This window comes from Parasteatoda tepidariorum, chromosome 4 (genome assembly GCF_982258835.1).
Source record: "Parasteatoda tepidariorum strain Cologne lab strain chromosome 4, Ptep-v5.0, whole genome shotgun sequence".
NCBI classification, from domain to species: Eukaryota; Metazoa; Arthropoda; class Arachnida; order Araneae; family Theridiidae; genus Parasteatoda; species Parasteatoda tepidariorum.
Window position 1 is genome coordinate 37,578,119 of NC_141758.1, and position 15,163 is coordinate 37,593,281.

The 15,163-nt window shown below is 27.4% G+C and overlaps 2 protein-coding genes across 2 annotated transcripts; one reads left to right on the forward strand and one right to left on the reverse strand.

Annotated features, from left to right (window-relative positions):
* Positions 1 to 2,921: 2,921 nt before the first annotated feature.
* On the reverse strand, positions 2,922 to 7,454 carry LOC107448344 (uncharacterized). The gene has a single exon (XM_043049380.3). It carries the CDS (start codon positions 7,129 to 7,131, stop codon positions 5,893 to 5,895), a length of 1,239 nt encoding a protein of 412 aa, XP_042905314.2. The 5' UTR covers positions 7,132 to 7,454; the 3' UTR covers positions 2,922 to 5,892.
* A 148-nt stretch (positions 7,455 to 7,602) lies between these two features.
* LOC107448345 (uncharacterized) lies at positions 7,603 to 13,618 on the forward strand. The gene is made up of 3 exons (XM_087160933.1): positions 7,603 to 8,857; positions 11,452 to 11,596; positions 13,145 to 13,618. Exons 1-2 carry the CDS (start codon positions 8,272 to 8,274, stop codon positions 11,532 to 11,534), a joined length of 669 nt encoding a protein of 222 aa, XP_087017059.1. The 5' UTR covers positions 7,603 to 8,271; the 3' UTR covers positions 11,535 to 11,596; positions 13,145 to 13,618.
* The last annotated feature ends 1,545 nt before the right edge of the window (positions 13,619 to 15,163 follow it).

The following is a 15,163-nucleotide window of genomic DNA, read 5'->3' on the forward strand; positions in this document are numbered from 1 at the left end:
ATCTCATAAAACAAAAAATAATGCAGTTATCTGCATTCTGGAGGTCTGTTATATAACCACCAATACAAGAAACAATCTCTGAAAGTTTGAAGACAAATTTATAATAATTAGTTGAGTTATCTTGTTTTCCGTAGACAAAAAACAGCAAAATTTTCATTTTGAGAAAAACACAATTAAAGTTCATAATTACATTTTTTCTATAAACTATGAATGTTTGTCAGTAGGAAGTTATTATATTTTATAGGGGGCACATTCCTTCACACATTTTCTTAGTTTTATTTAACGTAGCGATATTTTAACGTATTATTTAGCGATATTTTAAAGTATTTAGTGAATAACATCAAAAGTCTACTACTTATAAAGCATTTAACACAGGAACAATTTTTTATTAAACAACCATCTTACTGTATTTTCACACTTTAATATATATGTCTAAATATAGTTTTTATTAATAATTGAAAGTAAAAAATATTTTTTATAATATTTATAATAGCCCAAATCGAGAATTTTCTTCTAAATGCAATACTTCAAGCTCTTCAAAATTATCGATTTCTATGGAAGTCAATAAAGAACTGATGCCTTTGGATAAAAACAATCTGTGTGGCAATCGAATAATTGATATTGAGATCCTGATGATGATATTAGCTTCATTATAATGAAGCTAATCAAATAGCAACTTTTGACATGCATTTATGCATAATTTTTACTTTGCTATCCAATAGCTATCTGACCATGTAAGACAGGGGTGTCAAACTCAAAAGCTAACTTGGGCAAATAAAAAATGCTTAACTTTAGGCGGGCCGCAAAAAAAAAAAAAAAAATCAATGTTCTTAGAAACAGATATTTTTATTTCGAATAGTACATTGTAATAAACATACATAAAGTTAAATTATTGTTTGATACTTGACATCTCTTCTCTACTACCATCTTTCCTATTTCGGGAGAAATTTTATTGCCCGAGACTACTTTCAAAATTGACCCAACGTGAGCGTTATTAATACGGTTTCGGACAGGAGATTTATTTCCATTCATAACAGAAAACAATTGCTGGGCACTGATAAGTACATATGCCAATTTTTCGATAAGTATATATGCCAATTAAACATGGAAATAATTTCTTATGCCAATTTTCGAGTATTTTCAAACCTTGCCGGTAAATATTTGTTAAATTCAGGCACACCCACTTCAATGAATTTTGCGTTCAAATTTGAGTCGCACTGATTCTCAATCACTTCCATTTGCATATTACTGGGTACTGAGTCCATATTTATTGAGAAAATCGAGGAAAATAAACAAAATTTGTCTTCCAAAGAATTAAAATCTTTAAACCTTGTTTCAAATTCTGTTCTAAGATTTGAAATTTTTTCTGCGTATTTTTGATACGAAGCAGTATTCCTGGAATGACAGGTGCCACAAGCCAATTAGAATCTTACTTTTTCGCGTGTACAATTTAAAGTGATCCGTATAGTTTACAAATAAAGTATATTATAATTTTATATGCTAGTCTGCTTTCTAATTCACATTTCTTTCTTATTTTTACTTTGCGTCGGATATATTGACTGGGCCGCAAAAATGTTCATCTCGGGCCGCGAGTTTGACACCCCTGATGTAAGGTATATTATGCGATGTAATTTCTCATGCTAAAATGATTGAGATAAAACTCAAGTCGAAAGGATAATTAGTTTTGAAGGATAGTAAGTAATCACTTTCCATAAGTAAATCATTATTCAGAATAGAATAATAAATAAAAGAAAAGCAATAAATGTTGATAAAACTGCAATGAAATTTTAAAGTTATTTCCATTAGCGGTATGAAAAATAATTTGTTGTTTTATGAACATGTTTCCATTATACCAATTCAGTTTTATGCCTATTTAAATGCAGGTACTTTTAAAAATCTTCAAATATCAGTGATGAGGGGAAAAGAAATGTTCGTGTTTGTAAGTGATGGGAAAAAAGAGATTTCTGAAACGAATAATTTAAAAACAAAAAAATCCCCCCCCCCATGCTTTCTGACTTAAATAAATTTATTCTCTATTTGATATTTACACCTGTACACATTCATCAGAGTGTTGAACTTGAATAAAAATAATAATGGTTTTATTCAGTGATTTGTCTGTAATAATTTTAACTCTTTTTGTTAGAAATATTATGTATTTCAGTTATAATAATGTTTTTTTTTAATAATATTATGCATTATTAAGTAAAATGTAAAAAGGGAAATAACTGATTTAATTAAAAAAAGTCTGATTTCATTTTAAAAATTATGATTTTTACCAACCCTTAACTACATTATAGTATACAATGTATCTGTAAATAGTTTTGGTTTGCGTTTCAAAAACTAGATTAATGAATAGAATTATTTTTGTTAGTTATATTATTGCATTTACTTTTCCAACACTAAATTGGTCTAGCCAAGTACCTATTCAGTATAGAGTTCAAAAATATTGTATTAAAATAATATTAATAAAAACAAAATAAAAATTAAAAAAAAGTAAAATAGAGAGAAACTTTAAAGTCAGTATAATTTATAACCCAAAATAATTATTATACTTAATATCTTGAAATTTATTAATTGTAAAGAAACTAAAATTTAAAAAAAAAAAAAAAACTGTAACACTAAGAAAATACAGAAACTGAATAAAAAGAACTGATTTTAATACTCATTATTTTTAGTTTATCAAACTAGATCAACATTAGAAAAATTTAAAAAAAATAATTAAAGGTTAAAATATACTAAATTTTTTAGAAATTATGAAATTCTATATGAAAAATCAGATACTGACACTTCAAATAATTCAGTATCCTTTCCTTTGTTTTTCTTTTTTCAAAGCAATCAATATAAGCAATCATTAATAAGTTATGTTAAAAATATAACTTAAAATTCAAATTATTAAACTGTTTAAATAATAAATTGAAAACTAAAAATGATAAAATTTTTATTCAGGTAATACATTATTTAAATTTTCATTGCAACATAGAATAAATTATTTAGATTATGTACATACAAATATGAGCAACCATAAAACAAGTAGTAGATAAATAGAAATCACGAAATTTCATGATTTAATTTCAATGAAGTATAAAACCTAAGAAAACAAATAAAATAAATTGTGAAAATAACCATATTGAAATTTTGATGCAACTTTCTAAGTTGAAAACAAATAAAATATTAACTTTATCATTGCATTAAAAGTTTTAGAAAAGTAAAAAAAATATAAATAAAGATTTAAAAAATAACATCAATAAAGTTTAAAAAAAAACTCCAAATAAAATAAATAATAAACAAAAAATTGATAAACTAAATAAGTCAGTTGTATTTTGAGCTATACATAATTAAACTAAAAAAACGAAACAAAAATTAAAAAAACAAACAAACATGAATAAAGCACAAATTTGCTTTTAACAAAACTTGACATTGGTTGTCCATTTTGTACACAAATGGACAAACATTTGTTCATTTATATATCTTCATTTGTTCTTTATTCACATTGAGATTTGCTTTAGAATAAATAGCACAAAATATACCCTATTCTTTGTTGGTTAAAAATAAATAGACTTAAATGAAAATCAATTTAAATTGAAAATAACAAAAACTATCCAGAAAACCCTACTAATTGTAAGTTTTTAATAATTTATAAGAAATATTACAAATTTTGTTACATTCTTCAAAGTAATTTAATCTGAGAAATCTATGTTATATGGGAAGTGAATTAGCAGACCATGATTTGAGTCATATGATAATTTAAGTTAGTCTCCTAGCAGTTAAAGCAGGGTTGGCAAGTTTTTGACACATGACGGATTTTACCGGTTTATACCATGGTTTCTACCGTCATGTCAAAAACCCATAGTTTTGAGAAAACTGTATTTTAATTTGAGTTTAACTGCTTATGATTTAAAATTAATTCATTTTTGGGCAATAAAATTAGAAAAAAAGTTTCTAAAAGATATTTAAGTAAAGATTTTTGCATTTTCCCAACATGATTATATCAAATCATACTATTTGAAGTAAAATATTAGGATACTAAAGAAAATTTTCAACATTTCCAAGCATCATTTTGTTTGGCATATTACATTACTGAAGAATGTCAAGTCATTCCTGACTTAGACTTTGTTAGTAGTTACAAGTTTTGTTTAGCTTATTTCTAATATTTAAGAAATGCCAAATTTTAAATTCTTCTTTTTAGTTCTTGAATTTATTAATAGTTCCAAGTTTTTTTTGTTTGTTTGTTTATTTCCAACAATTAAGAAGTACAAAATTTTTAATCCTTTGCAAATCAAGCTATAATGATAAAAGTTAAGTATCACTATTTTCAATAAGTATATTACAATATTTCTGTATGAATGTATATCCTTCTATAAGAATACATGTATATAGTTGCAAAATCAATAGTAATTGTTTAAAACATTCATTTATAAAGGCAATTAAGTGAAAATAATATATTGTCCGCTATATGCCGTAAATTAAAGAAAACAGTAGGTTTTTGACAGTTTTTACAGGTAAAAACACGGTTTTTACCACCGTCGTGTCAAAAACCAGTTTTTGATGGCAAAAACCCAACCCTGAGTTAAAGGGTTCCATTCTGCCTAATTTTTTAACCAAATCCTGCTTAGTATGAATACTCAAACTCACTTTTAAATAATATGATACAAATATGTTTTTAAATTCTGTATAAAAATAGTTCTTTTTTTATTAGTGGACGTGAAAAACTTTCTGGTACTATATTGAATTTAATTTGCTTAAATTTAAGCTATTTTTCAAAACACTTTTAAGCATTTATATTGGTCTTTTTTAGTTTCTGCCATTTTGTCAAGGTTCTCCCAGTTCCCTGCAAGAAATAGGTTCCTTCCAGAAGAAATGCCAATCCTGTTCGTAGTGCGTAGTACAATTTGGAACAATTGGTGTTAAGTACAATTTTTAGCACAGTATAAACTAGAAAATGGGGGAAAGTGACACTTGTGAGGGTGAAAGGACATTGAGATTTGGTTCATTAATGAGGAGTTTCCATGAATGGAACTTGCTTTTTTATTTGCACTTTTGGTAATTTATCTGATATGATATTAATTGGCTTATTTTGCCATAAACTTTCTTTTGCTTGTTCTCGAGTTAAAAGAAACCTTACATGGAATATAATCACCTCAAAATTTTCGAAATTTGAAAATGAAAGTTCATGATTAGAACTAAGAACCTCTATAACTTGAAAATTTTGATCATTCAAAGTAGATTTGATCCCAATTACTTAAAATAATCAAAGTTTTGTACTTAGTTTTTGAATAGTTTCTCACATACAAGAATTAAGGTTTTTTCTAAATGTCAACATGAAAGCCTATAGATAAATTACTTCCCATGAGGAAGATTCATTGTGCATCTCCTCAGTCCCATAGAGTTTACTGATAAAAAAAAATTTAGTGAAGAAGTTTCATCTAGTAAATAATAGAAATTAGGCTAGTCATAATTATAAGGTAAAGAAAAATTACTATTTATATTATTACAAGTAAGTTTTTCATCCACATTGCACAAATCAGATTTTTCATAAATATAGACATGATATACAGATAAATTACTATTTTTTAAGTAAGTTTTTTAATCAACATTGGACAAATCTAGCTTTAATATAAACATGAGGGATATATATAAACAATTAGTTCATGAGTTAGTTTCTTAATTTACATTGCACAATTTAGGCTATTTATAAATATAATCATGAGATACAGATAAATTACTATTTTTTGAGTAAGTCTCCTTATTGACATTGCACAAATCAGTAGTTTCATAAGTGTAAACATAAGGTATAGATAAAGTACTATTTTGTAAGTAAGTTTTTTAATCGACATTGGACAAATCTAGCTTTTTTTAAATATAAACATGAGGGATATGTAAACAATTATTTCATTAGTTTGTTTCTTCATTTACAATGCACAAATCAGGCTTTTCATAAATATAATCATGAGTTACAGATAAATTACTATTTTGTGAGTCAGTTTCTTCCTCCACATTGCACAAATCAGGCTTTTCATAAATATAATCATGAGTTACAGATAAATTACTATTTTGTGAGTCAGTTTCTTCCTCCACATTGCATAACTCAGGTTTTTCATAAGTATATACATGAGAATCTGTAGACAAATTACTTTTCTTTAAAGAGATTTTATTATGCGCATTATAAGAATCTGTCTTATTATGCACATGAGAGTCTATTGATTTGTTATTTTTTTGTGAGGAAGTTTTGTCTTGCACGTTGCACAAGTCTGGTTTTTCATAAGTATAAACAGTCTCTAAAGATAAATTACTTTCCTGTGGCGACTTTTCGTCCCGCACATTGCCTGAATTGGGTTTTTCTTCAGTATGACTGCGAGAATGCTTATTTAAACTACTTTTATGTTTGAAAACCTTGCCGCACACATTGCACGAATAAGGCGTTTCATCAGTATGAACATGTGCATGTACTTTTAATTGACTTCTCAATGTGAATGTTTTATTGCACACACTGCAAGAATAAGGCTTCTCGCCAGTATGAACACGATGGTGTTCATTTAAACTACCTCTTTCAGTGAATGCTTTATTACACAAACTACATGAATAAGGTTTTTCATTAGTGTGAATACGGGAGTGTCTCATTAAATTACACTTTACTGTAAAAGTTTTATAACACACCATGCACATGTAAGGCTTGTCTTCGGTATGAACACGTCGATAGTGTTCTTTTAAATTACATTTGCTTGAAAAATCTTTATTACACACAGTGCACGAATAAGGTTTTTCCTTAGTATGAACACGAGCATGTACAGTTAAATTACTTTTATGGGTAAATCTTTTGTCACACACGATGCATGAATAGGGTTTAGCCCCCGTATGAATTAGAGAATGTTTATTTAAACTATTGATTCTTGAAAATGCTTTATTACACACACTACACGAATAAGGTTTTCCATTAGTATGAACATGAGAATGTAGAGATAGTTCACATTTTAACCTGAAAGTTTCATTACACACATTGCATGAAAACGGTTTCACTGCTTTATGAACATGAGAATGCCTTATTAAATTAGATTTTGCGGTGAAAGCTTTGGGACACTCTTTGCACGAATAAGGTTTGTCCTCATGAATATTGGACGTGAATACTTCCTCCATTGTCAATATGATACAGATATGGCATGAAATTTCTTTTTATCAAAATAATTATGTAACTTTTAATATTCAATGATACACAGTTTAAGTTGCTGCTATAAGTATAACTGAATGTTTTTTTAAAATTAAATATGGAAATTTTATTAATTATCTTCGATTCAGGTTACTCAATAAAAAATGTTTATACAAAATATAAATCGCATGCAAAACATAAATCTTTGATTGCATAGACTAAATAGTATTTTAAATGCAAATCTTTAATCTAGGTTATTCAAGAACAGTGTTCAAGAAAAAAATGTTTATTTACTTAAGGTTGGTAAGCGTTTGTCTGCTTATTTCTTTCTCACGCGAGAGCTACGCGCACGCAAGGAAATTGTGCTCACTAGCCTGATTATGTATAAGCTGTAAGCTGATTATAAGAATAATTTTAACATCTATACTTTAATTGTAAAGAAATAAGTAGTTGAAAGCTTATTAACAAGTATATAACTATTTTTCATATTCTATTCCTCATTGATTCTATTATCATATCTCTTACTCTTTGGCAAATCTGTAGCTAGGAATTTAACGCAATTTAAAATTTGCTATGAAAAATAAATAATGAAAATGATTTATAAAATATCGCCAAAAACAATATTGCAGTAGCAACAAAAGGTTATTACATGAATTATTTTTTTAAACCAACTGAATTAGCTCTGAAATTTTCATTTTTAAACAAAAATCTCTCTCTCAAATACTTGTAATTTAAATTGCTGTTGAATCAACTTTTGTTGCGGAAATATTTGATTGTTTGTTTAGAAAAAAGAAGATATAGACTACCATGAAATAGAACATTTGCTTCCAGATAAACACTCGGAAGTAGCTATCTCGATTTCTCCCACAAACTTATGCAATTCTTATTTCCTCGGGATGTCTGTCTAAAATTTGCGATACTTTTCTTTAATCTTTCGTGAAAAATATTTTAATGCTTGGTGCAGACAAATATGAATAAACTTTTTGCTCTGCTAAAAATATTTCTAAGCAAAGAATGAAAATTTAAACTTTCCTTGCAAGGTTAATAAAAGAGGTGCAGCATCATTCATAATGTGGGAGTGTCACTAAATATTATTGACAAGCAACTTTCTTAATTCCAATAAAAGAAAGATGTTCAGTAATTGTAATAAAATATCTACAAAGAAAAAGTTCACATCCCGTTGCCATGTTGGTGAGAAAACTCATTCATGTAATGTGTGTTATAAAAGTTTCACATCAAAATGCAACTTAATCCGTCACTCTCGTATCCATACAAACGAGAAACCCTATTTGTGTGATATGTGTGAAAAAGCATTTACAGAAAAAAGTTATTTAATCGAACATTATCATATTCATTCTGGAGAGAAACCGTATCCATGTAGCGTGTGTAATAAATCATTTGCATCAAAAGGCAATGCAGTTTCACACTCTCGCGTGCATATTGATGAAAAGCCTTATCCGTGCATTGTGTGTGATAAACCATTCTCTAGTAAAAGTAATTTAAACAAACATTATGTGATTCATACTGGAGAAAAACCTTATTCTTGCAGTGTATGTGATAAAACTTTCACAGCTAAAGTTTATTTAAAACAACACAACATAGTGCACACTAAAGAGAAACCTTATTCTTGCAGTGTCTGTGATAAAGCATTCACACAAAAATCTAGTTTGAATAGACACAATATTGTACACATAGAAAGAAAACCTTATTTGCATAGTGAGTGATTAAGAATATCTTTATTCAAACCAACTATATTTAAATATAATGAATAAATCATAGATATTTTATAACATTACTTGGGTTATAATTCTACTATTACATGTCAAATAAAATGAAATGTAAAACCTGTGTGTGCAATTAATTTAAAAATAATTTAACAGGTGTCTGTTTAGAAGAAATTTGGGCCTGTTAACAGACCCTTCACAAAATAATTTATCTTCTAATCGGACCCTTCACAAATTTGTTTATCTTCATTATTGTTTTGTTAATTGAATAAACCCTTCCTGGGGGGGGGGGAAGAAAGGTGGTACGAAATGAACTTATTTTTTTAAGTTTCCCTAAGTAAGTTTAAATTCCAAATGTAGTATTCTAAGAAAATATTTATATTGTTACAAACATCGTGTGCACATTCTTATCGATATTAAATGATATTTTTGTTTGTTTTTGTGAATAAATAATTTAACAATTTATATTTATTCATAATTTAGTTGATAGAATATTCTGTAAATAAAAATTAATTTCAGGTAATTTTTTATATAAATTTAATAATTGTTTAAGTTTACTTAATGCGTAACACGTTAAAAGGGATACATAACTAAGTTGTGTCATTTAAAATATGTCAATTGAAATTATTAAAAATGTGAGTGATTTTGTTTCCATTATTCGTCCGAAATGAATATTCTGTGTTGAGCAGTATAGGCTAAATATCAAATATTTGTATGTTGCATCTCTAATTTAGTAGCATCAATCATTGAACATAATCTTGTATCTGTTTACAATTTAAAAACTTCTTAAAAATGTTTTTAGCAATTTTTGCAATAACAGAACCCTATTTCACAAATTCACAAAAGCAGGACCCTGGTTGAAAGAATATGACTTAACGCTTATTTTATATTTACAAAATTATGAGTAGTTTTTTCACAATTTTATGAAAACAGGACCTTTCACAAAATGTCTGGACAGACTTCTGTTCTAAATATAGCTTCTAAATTTTCATATAGCTTCTAAAAATTCTTTTGGGAAAACAAAATTTCAATTGTTTCTACTATTTTTTAATATTTATTCTGTTTTTGTTTGATTTGTTTCTTAATTGTTTAACACATATGAATGTGGCTGCAAAAACCTATTAGTGCATACCTGGCTGCAAAAAGTGGTAGTGCATATTTGGTATTATCCCGTCGACCATTTTCGCTAAATCTTAAAATAAATATAGAAGTAGTTCATATGTAAGTATTTTGCACGCAGTAAATAATGTTTGTAGGTCGCTATTTTTTATAATCAATTAATTTGGAACAAATAAAAATGACTTAAGCATGGTGTTGGCGAAAATGGCCGTTGAGATCATCAGTATTCATAGTGGATATTTTTTCAGATGTAAGATAATTTTTTTCTTAACATAGAATTAATGTTAGCACATTATGGTAGACAAAACTATCTTGTTTCTTCAAAATAAATCCTAATAATGAAATACCTGTCTACGAGAACTTGTAAATTATAAAAATTTTCCATATATCTAGCCAGGAATGTTAGTTTTATAAAATATGGGCATATAAACATTTATATGCCCATACATCTTTTTGTATATCAATAAAAACAAGACTATATCTATAAATGTAATTAATGAATATATCTATTTATCATTGTGTTGAAATAATGACATTAACAAAGATTAATCAGGTTCAGTCTGATATGTAAGCCTAGTAAACGGCTGCATAAGGCACCTGGTAAAGGGGGTGCTGGCTCTGTATTGTGGTAAGTCTAAATTAGTAAAAACCCCATGGCAGAATTGTGGCAACATTGTTGCAGAACATTACAGAGCTCCTGCAGAAAGATTTTTTTATTTGGGAAGCAGAGAGGTTTGGAGTTTTTTATCTTCAGAATTTTTTGAAATATTTTCTTTTTTTTTTACAGAACTTTCTCCCCCCCCCCCTTTCTGCAGAATTATATTCAAGAAATACCTTTTCCACATATCGGAGGTGGAAAAATATGCTCTAGATTTTTTTTCCTACTTTCTTTTGTGAATAAAACTTTTTTTTTTTGCATTGATTGACTTTAGCTAGAATTTCAGATTGATATTATAAGAAGTAATTTCAAAGTAGCGAAAATTCAAAAAAGGTTAACTATACAAATATTTTTTAGAACAAAAGAATATCGCCAATAGTATTAGAATATGTATTCTTTTATATTTTGCTTTAAAAAAAAATATTCTCACATTTATAGTTAAAAAGAAAATTTTTTTTTTTTTTTGTTCTATACATGTAGACGTTTTTTGTAAACTAGTATCCCGCTACCCTCTCTACGCAGGGGCCAATTAATTGTAAAATAATTGGTTGATTAATTTTTTAATAGTTTACATTGAATAAGGGAAATAGTAATTATTTTGAATCATGCTGAGTCCTTCAAGAGCAAATAGTTCACATAATCGTATCGAATATAAAAATTTGAAAAGGATAAGAATAACTTCCTTTAATATTTATTTTTTAGCATTAAAACATATATAGATCAGTCTACTTCTTTAAGAAAGTCCATAAGCATGAAAATAAAAAATTTCTTTCATTCATGTTTAAATAAAATATTCGTAAAAAATTTAGATCAAGAACCGGCGACGTTTCAAGGAAAGAAGGCAGTGGTAGGCCAAAAATATCGGATAGTGCAGAAGACATCTGTATTTTAACTTATGCAGAAGCTAACCCAAAAGTTACAGCTAAGATAATTCTGGACGATATGTGATTACTAGTAAGTATAGAATTTTTATGCAACTTATGTGTTAGCAAATATATTTATATATACACAACTAAATGCTCTGAGCGGTTAAATTTTAAAATTTATGAATTCTTATAACATTAGATAAATAGAGGTTGGGAAACAGTTGAAACTAATTTTTTAATTTGTTGGTTTTGGAAATCCTAACTTGTTAGATAAATATGTTAAGCAAAATATTGGAATCATTAACAAAAGTGGTTCCCAAATGGTGTTCCGCAGAACCCTAGAGGCTCGGTGGAAGAGTTAAAGGGATTTCGAGAATTGGACCTTGTTTTAACCAGTTATGCTTTTTGAAAGTCTCTAATTATATTTCGACACAATTAATGATTCATTATCTGTTCATTTTGGTTGCCTTAACAAAATTGTTTAAAGGAAAATACCAATGGAAAAAAGTGATATTTTTTTATAAAAAAATAATATTTTTAATATTAATATATACTTAGTAAATTATGGAGAAGACATTTATTTATAATAAATTGTATTAATATATTTTCGCGCTTTTCAAATCTAAATAAGAATAACAAAATTCGTTAAGAAAGCAATCAATTTCCCTATAGCCATTTTGACTTTTAAAGCAGTTCTGTTTTTATTTTCCTTTAAAAGAAAACCATAATTCGGCTTATTTTATTCATTTTCAACTATGCTATACGCCAAAAATAAATTCATAATTTAGACTAGATACCGCTGAAGGCTGAGAATTTAAGTGTCACTCCTGAACTCTTCATTTGAGCTTATTATTGATTAAAGATTAAGAAATTTCATTCATCTTATTAAGTATTTTAAAAAATAAGTAGTTTTTCAAAGGTTAAGACTCTCAGAATTGTCTATATACTTTATTTTTAAAATTGGGATTTCGCCGAACGATAGTTGATTTCGTGTTCCACAACCGAAAAAAAATTGGATACCGCTGATAAACTTAGTATTAAAAAAACTCGACGAGCGAATCAGGAATGGGAAAAGCGCCATCAACCAGACGAAAACTTACCACACGACATAGAGGTTGCAAAACCTGTTGAAAGGGTAAACATATGCAGGCTCTGAATCTATAAGATGCGAGCAGTAGGGATCAGTTGGTGTTAGTCATATTAAGCTTATCTTCAAGAGTACCCGAAATCATTTTTACGTCATTGTGGACTGTGCAATGACATCATAAAGCGCACTTTGAGTAACCTTTGTAACTATTAGTGAAATAAATGTTTAAGTAGTTAGCAAGTTTGTAATATCTTTCATAGCTTTGTTTTCCAGAGTGTCCTCGAAACCTAAATGAGCTTTTACGATTTTCACCCTCTTAACTTGATTTAAGACGTATATGCAATATGGTAAATTTTCATTCTCTTGTTGTCCCTTATAACTCCTCTAAGTTTGTCGGTCTTATTTTGGGACACCTTAAACAAGGCATATAAGCTTTTTGAACATTAAAGGAAATCAAAAACTGCTTATGGTATAATGATTGCTGATCGAGTGAGCTATACTTATTTATATTTTAAATTGTTTAAAAGCTTCTTTTTCTTCATATTTTAGATGTCATCTCAGACAGTGAGAAATGGACTTCATGACTCTGGCCTATCATGTAGAATAGCTAAGAAGAAGTGCATGACACGCTTTGATAAACGCTATTATTTTTACAATCACATTATAAGTGAAGTTAGAAAATGATAGAAATACGAGATAGAAAATTTCTAGTTCATTGGGTACCTAAGTCGATCTCTGAAGAAAAAAAATTAAATGTGAAAATTTCTTTTTTATTAAATCTTATAAAAAGTGTTGAATTTCGTAATCTTTGGGTGGGGGTTAAGACAAGTCTTTGTGAGACTCTGCAGATGAAGTAGAATCCACCGTAGAGTGGATTCTTTATGATGACACTTCTAGCTTAATTGAATTCGACACAGATGATGTTCTGGAATCTTTTAATTTGTAAATGAATGGTATGTTTTAAAAAGCCTTCATTGAGTGATATTTTTGAAATACTCTTGAATAAATAAATTACTTAACTTTCTTATTCTTAATTTCTTTTCTGAACATAATTTGAAATATTATATCCAAAAAAAAAAAAAAAAAAAAATTATGCATGAAGAGAATATAGTTAGTGAAAATGCAAAATTACTTGTATTTAACTTACTAAAAGTAGTTTTTGAAAAGGGAAAATTGATACAGAGTTATTCATATCTATCTCATTGATAATGCATCCACGATCAACGAATGCCAAACTTTTTTATTTACCAGTGTATAAGTCTACCCCCTTTTTTCATAAAATTTCTTATGCCACGAAAGCACATCCACATTTGTTATTGAAAAATTTATCATTTTGTTAAAACGTTGATATTTTTTTAAAAGTTTTTAGTTTCATATTATCACAAAGAATACTCTACCCACATCGTTAAAAACTTTTTCCTATTATTTTGACATATTTCAGTTCAGTTAGAAATGGTATGGTAAAAATGGAATTGTTCAAAGTTATGATTAGATATGTGTCAAAGAATAATGAGAAAGTATTCAGATACATATTTATAAATGTAAATTGTCTAATACTAATGTTGGTAGTCTATAATTATTGGTAGTTTATAAAAGTTCTTGCACAAATAGAGATCTTGCAATTATTATTAATACCTTGTTTTTTAACAAAATTTCAAGATCTTTTGATTTGTGGGATTTTTCCTAAAAAGAAGTTCGGAATATGCTAGATGTAAGATGCTTGTCAATATCATAAGAATATCCTTAAGTTTATTATCTTAAATCAAACTTCGAATTACATATAAAATATTAAGGAGGGTTTTTATAAGATATTTAGAGTTGTAGTGATTTATGTAAGTTTATTTAAACCACTCATATAAATCAGCTAATTGTTTTAAAAGAAAATATATCATTGATTTTTATTCAAGTTTAAAAAAAATATTTATTCAGCTTCAAAATATGATTTAAGTTTTTATGCAAATGTTGAATAAGAAAATTGCGTATATATGTTTATTTCATTAGGTTTAGGTTGCTAACTAGTATTTTAATGTATTTAAAAATACGTTTGAAATGTTTTAGATCTTGAGCAGCAGAGATTTATCTTCATTACTAAAACTGAAAATGTGATCTCTTTTATTTAAGAAAAAAATGCATTATGCTGAAAATTAAAATCTTGGGAATATTATCCTTAATAATGTTTCAAGAAATCTTATTGATGTGTAATGGGCAAAATATGTTTTTACATATTCTTACAACATATGAAGATAATATTTTTTTTCTTTAAAAATTGTTTTTATTTCTGCTTAAGTGTAATATCGTGATTTTTATATACTTTTATTTGTTTATTTTTTTTATAAAAGGGAGGGAATACTCCTTTACTTAAATATTATTTAATTAATTTTGTAAAACATAATAAGAATATAACTATCAAAACTAGCATTTTAAATGCAAATGATCAATTATAAAAATTGATATTAGATCTCCAGAAATAAAGAAAATTTTAGTTTTTTTTCCTTCTGCCATTAACATAATTTCTGATATGTATTACAAGTATATATACACGATTCTTTATCTTTAGTCTGTAAACAT

Excerpts from the sequence above, each read along its gene's own strand:
- LOC107448344 (XM_043049380.3), bottom strand. The coding sequence starts at position 7,131 with ATGGAGGAAGTATTCACGTCCAATATTCATGAGGACAAACCTTATTCG.
- LOC107448345 (XM_087160933.1), top strand. The coding sequence starts at position 8,272 with ATGTTCAGTAATTGTAATAAAATATCTACAAAGAAAAAGTTCACATCC. Across the intron at positions 8,858-11,451 it reads AAGAAAACCTTATTTGCATA|ATCAAGAACCGGCGACGTTT; the intron begins GTGAGTGATTAA and ends TAAAAAATTTAG.